General features: G+C 42.6%; 1 protein-coding gene across 2 annotated transcripts; it reads right to left on the bottom strand.

The window, feature by feature from the left end:
* Positions 1 to 1,423: 1,423 nt before the first annotated feature.
* On the bottom strand, positions 1,424 to 5,107 carry LOC120062032 (ubiquitin-conjugating enzyme E2 K). 2 transcript variants are annotated; one of them, XM_039011836.1, is made up of 7 exons: positions 4,683 to 5,107; positions 3,671 to 3,764; positions 3,310 to 3,368; positions 3,114 to 3,196; positions 2,896 to 2,995; positions 2,550 to 2,678; positions 1,424 to 2,343 (listed from the first exon to the last, which is right to left on the bottom strand). In XM_039011836.1, exons 1-7 carry the CDS (start codon positions 4,743 to 4,745, stop codon positions 2,269 to 2,271), a joined length of 603 nt encoding a protein of 200 aa, XP_038867764.1. In that variant the 5' UTR covers positions 4,746 to 5,107; the 3' UTR covers positions 1,424 to 2,268. The 2 variants fall into 2 exon arrangements, with proteins under 2 accessions (XP_038867764.1, XP_038867765.1); XM_039011837.1 differs by lacking the exon at positions 4,683 to 5,107 and adding an exon at positions 4,374 to 4,668.
* Positions 5,108 to 7,224: the final 2,117 nt, after the last annotated feature.

The raw sequence follows: 7,224 nt of genomic DNA, 5'->3' as shown, positions 1-7,224 counted from the left end.
CCCCGGCTATCACATAGAAGGCGGAGACGGGGGAAACCAGATGCCCCCGGACCATAGGCACAACACACAGGATGTATTCAGCTGTAAATCAAACTATTGGCTGGTGTGCTCGCGAGGCAGACACTGGTTGAGGCAGAAGGTTCAATGTAATAGGCCTAGGCCTACCAATTTGTTGATCAATGGGCTTGGATATCAGGTTTGGATAGGGCATAGGAATGGTTTGTGTGATTTTATCATCGTGGATACCAGGGTAATCAAATGGTTAGGCCTACAATTTCCAATCAAATATAAAAGACTGGATGTGGGTTTTGGTTGCCTTGGAGGGCCTTTAGGAGACCTGGGTAATAGGGCATTGAGGGAATAGATGGTGCAGGATTATATCTGGGTGGTATAACCAGTAGACGTGTTCCTATGAGGGTATTCAAGTCCAAAACATTAGGTTGTCTTCTTCACAAAACCTAAACCTGGGACCTAAGCTGTTACCACCCTGACACTTAGATCACATCTCACTTTACTAAGTATCATTGGACCTACACTAAATCCCACAGCTTTTCTCAGCTCTGGCAGAAGACTTTGGTGGCGTGTCAGGGGAGAGATATTCATCAAGGTAACAAAGAGAGATACAAAACAAGCTTTTGTCACTTGGGAAACCTGAGGTTGGCTTTGTCTGTATCTCGATAGCAGGTGTCGCTGTGCAGCAGGGGAGTCTGCATGGGTCGCAATAGGGACACTAAGGCCTAACTCCAGCCCCCACACACAGTAGGCCTATTTACACACAGACTGATACAAGCTTGTGTGTAAGGGCATTCTTCCCAGTGCAGGCATGCTGCAATATGGGTATCGGAGAGCACTGCCAGGTTCACTCCTGTGTTAAAAGATGGACTTGTTGGCAAGGCTGGCTCAGACACAACACGCTACCTACCCTGCCATCTGGTTGTGTTCAGCCTAATAACTCTCGCCTGACTACACAAACAATATGCTCTGTGGCTTTTCTCAAATAAGAACTGATAGCCCATTGTACAATGTGTTAATCTAGTTCATGCTCCGATCCACTAGCATGTGGGGTTTTAATCATGTCTAGACAGAATCAACCCACTTAGTAAGTCCTTTCGTGCCACTGATAGTGCAGTGCATACAAATTCACTTATTTAAATAAATATGCATATGTATGCAGCATGGTTACACACACACACAATTCTATATTGTATTGCATATGCTTGTTCTATTTTCCTCAAGTATATAATTCCCACTGGACTTTGTTTCTTCCAGTATTATAAATTTAGCTTCTCACCCTAGATTTTTGTACACATACAGGGAGGGAAGACTACTAATCGCACACACAAATGCAAACACACAATACTCAAAAGTAATTCGGCAATATAATACATTTCTAAAGAGCAAATAAAACACCACCCATTTTGGATTAATTTACACAGACTTTAATAGCTTTATTTACAGATGAATTCTTTTGACATTTTTTTTTACCTCTGTTGGCATAGTTCAGTGGATGCGATATCTTTCAAACCACTTTATTTTTTTTAACTCCCAGTCTTAAATTTGCTTGAGTAGCGTTATCAGTGGACAGTACACTGAGCGTTTCTGTTTTCTTTCTCTCTTTTTAAAAACGGGAATCTAATCATCTTCTTGTAGGAGGCCAGAACCAGATAAAAAATGGGGGAAGAAGAAAGAGTGATGATGATAGTCATGACAGGGTTGAGAGGGGTGGGGCTCCCTGCTGATGGGGTGGAGAGTTTAGGATGGTAAGACTAAGACAGTTGATACATCATGTGGCTACTGCAAGTGCTAGGAAACACCAGTGATGTGGTAAGTGCCAAAATGGTGGAGATTTCTCTGTTCTAACAATCTTACAACACTTCCTTACTTTCAAGGTCATAACTGATGTGAAAGGATTGTATACATCATAGGACGCCAGTGGAGTGTTTAGACAAAGCCAGCGAGTCTGAAGGAGTTGGGATGGTAATGGACATGAATAGCATGAGTAGAGAGGGAGAGGAATGGCACATGGCCTAAGGGAAGGAGTCATTTGATTGAGGTATGTGAAATGATGGCAGGGAACAGTGCCAACGTGAAGATGGCAAGGAAGATGGAGAGTGGTACAGAGATGATGACAATGGGAGAAATGCCAGGAGGTTGAGAGGGGGTATCCAACAGGTAGATAAGAGGGGTGAGGGGTCAGAGGGACAGCCGAGAAGAGGGCTTCAGATGGAGGGAGACTGAAGGAGAGGGGTCAGATGGGGGCGTTGAGACTCAGTTACTGAGCAGTAGCTCTGTTGCTGTCTCCACATCCCAGGATTTCGACGACAACGCCACTATTACTGCATTCTGTGGAGACGGGACAAACAGTAGTGTAAGAAGTTTAGAACACTGTCATAACTGTGCTACAGTATTCAAAACACAAAACAGATCCATTGGTGAACCATATTAAAATGAGATCAAAGAACACCACCTATCAACAGTGGTCTTGTAATACCATAAAGCGTAAATGACTTATGAAGGTATGAGACAGTAATAAGGGGTTGGTCACTCACTTTGTCAAAGCCCATGGCACAGAGTTTGTCTATTTTGCGTGTGTACTCTGGGCTGGAGGAGGGGGCGCCGGCGTACACATGAGACCAGAGTCTGGCCGTCTGTTTGAACATCTCTGGATTCTGCTTATACTGGGGGGGAGAGAGCAAAAAAGAGAGAAAGAAATAAAGAACACATCACAATAGCGAGCAGGCAGCAAGACAGCAGCATAGAAACCTCACTAGGTGACAATTTAGTAAATCACATTTACTCAACGAACAAATGGCAAAATCTACAAACAGAGGCATACTTATTATGCATACTCTCCCTCTCTCACACACAGACATAGACACCCAGTGTTCCTCTCACCTGATTGGCCACCACAGCATCCTGTGGGTCATCTGGTTCTGCAGCTGCCAGTAAGGCCTGTAGTGACAACAGCACTGTCCTCAGCGTCATAGCTGCCGCCCTGTCAGACACACAGAGGAGATGGTATTAGAGTACTAAGAACTGGGATCATCCGTAACTAAGACATGACAATGAAAAAAAAAAAAAACTTTAAAGAGTATTGGAACAGAGTGACTTACCACTGGTCTTTGAGGATGTCCAGACATATAGCACCTGTGACTGAGCTGATGTTGGGATGCCAGATCTTTGTGATAAATCGCACCTGGGAAGCACATAAACAAGCAAGTGAATTAGCAACTTCACCCTGGCCCAGGTCAATGTTGACAACATTCACAACTGAACAATAAACATTAGAATGTTATTTTTTATACATACCTTTGGTGGATTGAAGGGATATGTTTCTGGAATTTTAATTTCTAGTTGATATCTGCCACCTGAAAAATACAGAAAGCAGATAGTTATGACAGCAAGAACACCAACATATGCACAAGTACTAACTAAAATATGGGATCAAGCGACTGCTCAAATCTTCTGTAACCTTTTGCATGACACAAGCCTAGCTCCCTTGATGGAAAACTGCTTTGAATCCTATTGTGGCGCATTAGACAGACTAGAGTTTGACCCAGGTAAGCTAAGTAAGTCTGCCTCAGCCCTCAACTAAACACAGGTAAGTCTGTCCCAGGTAAACCAGTTAGGTGTGTCCACAGTCCCAAGTCAGCAAACCCTGGCCTCTCACCTTCATACGGCGTGTCAGGTGGCCCTGCGATCTCCCCCTTCAGCTCTGTGAAGTTCTCATCCACTAGGTCCACCTTTATCTGGTTTTTACTCGTCTGTCAGAGAAGGAGAGAAGCAGAGGTCATCAGTTGGTTCTGTCACAGAGCATGTGCTGGGGTGTAAGGAAAGGAGGGGTAGCCATAAGAGGGTACCTCATCTCTACCCAACTTCCTCTCAACAGACATACTCACAGAACGATCGGTGACAGCTAATACGTTCACATGACCTGTCTCCTTCCACTTGAATATTTGATATAATTTGATAAGAAGCAACAGTTTGAGAAGTTTGTCATGTCCAAGTTGTGCTACACATTCTTACGGGATATGCTAAACTTGTTGGCGAACGTTAACTCCATTTACTGTTAAAATACTACCATGACATGACACTTATGTTGCGCAATACCTTTAACTTTCTTTGCATGAAGCATGTCATAATCACCTGCAACAGGACAAGTAGGTAGAAAATGTCACGCTAGCTTTCGAACCCAAATCTGTCAATGCGGCAGAAGTTGACACCCTGGTAGTAAAAACACAGCGTTAACTGTGGGTGGCAAATATCATACTTCTTAGTTGACTAGTTAGCTACCACCCCTAGTCTGGCGTTAGAAAGGTTAATTAAGCCTCATATTAAACCACCGTGACTTCTTTCAATGCTTAGCTAGCTACCTTAGCTGGAAACGCTAACATCAAGGCAGGGAATATCCTGTAGGCTAGTTAAATTAGCAGCATAACGTTAAGCAACGTTGCGAAAAATCCAGTCACGCGTTCCTTCCTTGGCCTTCGTTTGCAAACAGGGTAGTTAGCGCCTTGTCCTTCACCTTTGTTAACATCTGGCTAAGTAACCTCAGTAGCTAGCTAATAAAACACTCATTTTCAACAACAGGCAATCGTGTTAGACACCAACTCAGCTAGCGTTAGCTTGCTAGCTAGCTATTTAGCGTATCGTTCACAGTCGATTGAAAAAAATAAGCCCACCTCCTCGCTTTTGAGAACCTCTTTAAATTCCCGTTTTATCCTTTGAACCGCGATGTTGGCCATGATTTCGCCGTGTTTCTGTCGGAAGGGAACACGATCCTCTCACTCAGTCAGGCCTCGCTTTGCTTCAGCCCTACTAGTAGCTAGCTAACCCAGCTAATTCGCAGTCCCCCTCGCACTTTCGTTCTTTCTGCCTGTCACTTTTGGATCCAAGCAACAATAACAGTTGCAAGGGTACAGCTAGTTTCCACTAAATGCTAAGTTCTGCGGAAACGTGACTGAGCCACGATGTCATAAAATATATCGCTAGCTAGTTACAAAAGAGCCGAGGGACATGTGTATTTTCTGGAAATATTGTCACAATGTACGCAGTTGACAGTTTGTGATGCTGGAAACATTTTAATACCAACTGCATGCAAGCTGAAAAGCGGATCATGTGATTTCGACAGCATTGCTTTGCTGTACGCTACTTGTCATTAGTTCCCTCCCTGTCATTACATTCCAGAGACGCTTGTCTGCAATAACTGGTACACCCATTTATTGTATGAGTGGACAATGAAAAACAGGCCTAGAATTGCTTATATATGCTTGATTATATTGTCCAAAGTATAATTTAATATATAAATAATTACACTGTACATTTAACATTATATTTATTGTTACCTATCTGGACCTCAATGATGCAACATGGGGCAACATTCAGAATCTGCCTTTAGAATAATATGTATCTGGGACACAACTCTCAATTCAACAGTATATACGTATATATGGTTCACTGCTTCATACGCCCTTGCTGGATCTAGAATGATGATGAGGAAGCGATAAGCATAGGATGAGAACGTCAAAAGTTATTCTATCAATCTATCAGAACAAACAAAGCCTTTCCTTATTTGTATTAGTGGTCTTTGACTGTCACAACCTAGAAAAACTGCTTCATGTGGAGATGCCATATCGCTACAAATGACAGCTCAAGATGACTTAACTATCTACGTATGTCAGTTCATTTACATACTAAAATCAGAATCAGACTCTGTGGTAGACTATGGTATTAATTCATCCTGTACTCTGTCTCTGACTATTTTCTACCTTTCTCAGCCTGTGTATCATGGTCAGCTCTTTCTCTCTGTATTCTCGCCAAGGGTCTTGAACCAGCGTTGGGACATAAAACCCCCACTAGGGGGCAGCAGTGTCTCAAAGAAGCAGTGCGCGCATAGAACAGCAACATTTCTGGCACAATCAAAGCTTCTACAACAGATAACATCAATTTGAAAAAGGGAAAGCTGCAACATACAGTTGTATTTTATTGAATTTCATATATAGCAAATTATTATGGTTTAATTTACAGAATAACATATTATGTATTTACAATGGCATTACACATCATCTTTAGCCCCCCAATACAATCGCACAATAAATCAAACTAAACAAGTGCTTGAGTTGGCCATCCATAGATAACATGTCTCTGGAGCCAAGAGAGAAAAATACTTCTGCCATCAGTCCAGATGCCCTATGAACTCCCTATGATTACAAGTATACAAAGACATGAGATTAGGACACAGAGTGATACACACTAACAAGTCATACAGGGCAGTCTATTGTTGGCCTACACGATACACGATCAGTCTAGGCCCCTTACTTTTTTCAATCTTTACTAATGACATGCCACTGGCTTTGAGTAAACCCAGTGTGTCTACGTATGCGGATGACTCAACACTATACATGTCAGCTACTACAGCGACTGAAATGACTGCAACACTTAACAAAGAGGTGCAGTGAGTTTCAGAGTGGGTGGCAAGGAATAAGTTAGTCATAAATATTTCTACAACTAAAATCATTGTATTTGGGACAAATCATTCACTAAACCCTAAACCTCAACTAAATCTTGTAATAAATAATATGGAAATTGAGCAAATTGAGGTGACCAAACTGCTTGGAGTAACCCTGGATTGTAAACTGTCATGGTCAAAACATATTGATACAACAGTAGCTAAGATGGGAAAAGTCCATAATAAAGCGCTACTCTGCCTTCTTAACAACACTATCAACAAGGCAGGTCCTACAGGCCCTAGTTTCTACCTTCTTAACAACACTATCAACAAGGCAGGTCCTACAGGCCCTAGTTTCTACCTTCTTAACAACACTATCAACAAGGCAGGTCCTACAGGCCCTAGTTTTGTCGCACCTGGACTACTGTTCAGTCGTGTGGTCAGGTGCCACAAAAAGGGACTTAGGAAAATTGCAATTGGCTCAGAACAGGGCAGCACGGCTGGGCCTTGGATGTACACAGAGAGCTAATATTAATATGGAACTGCTGGGACTGTGAGGCAACACAAACATAGGCACAGATACATGCATACACACACACACATGATAACATACGCACTATACACAAATGGATTTTGTGTTGTAAATATGTGGTAGTGGTGGAGTAGAGGCCTGAGGGCACAGAGTGTGTTGTGAAAACTGTGAATGTATTGTACTGTTTTAAAAATGGTATAAACTGCCTTAATTTAGCTGGACCCCAGGAAGAGTAGCTGCTGCC

The sequence above is a fragment of the Salvelinus namaycush genome, chromosome 17, assembly GCF_016432855.1.
Source record: "Salvelinus namaycush isolate Seneca chromosome 17, SaNama_1.0, whole genome shotgun sequence".
NCBI lineage: Eukaryota > Metazoa > Chordata > Actinopteri > Salmoniformes > Salmonidae > Salvelinus > Salvelinus namaycush.
Note: the sequence above shows the minus strand (reverse complement) of the source record. Positions and strands in the feature narration are given on the sequence as shown.

What these genes read in the sequence shown, in the direction of transcription:
- LOC120062032 (XM_039011836.1), bottom strand. Translation starts at nt 4,745, where the DNA reads ATGGCCAACATCGCGGTTCAAAGGATAAAACGGGAATTTAAAGAGGTT. An exon ending in ACCTGACACGCCGTATGAAG is followed by an intron (nt 3,369 to 3,670) that starts GTGAGAGGCCAG and finishes TGTATTTTTCAG; the next exon opens with GTGGCAGATATCAACTAGAA. An exon ending in GACATCCTCAAAGACCAGTG is followed by an intron (nt 2,996 to 3,113) that starts GTAAGTCACTCT and finishes TGTGTCTGACAG; the next exon opens with GGCGGCAGCTATGACGCTGA.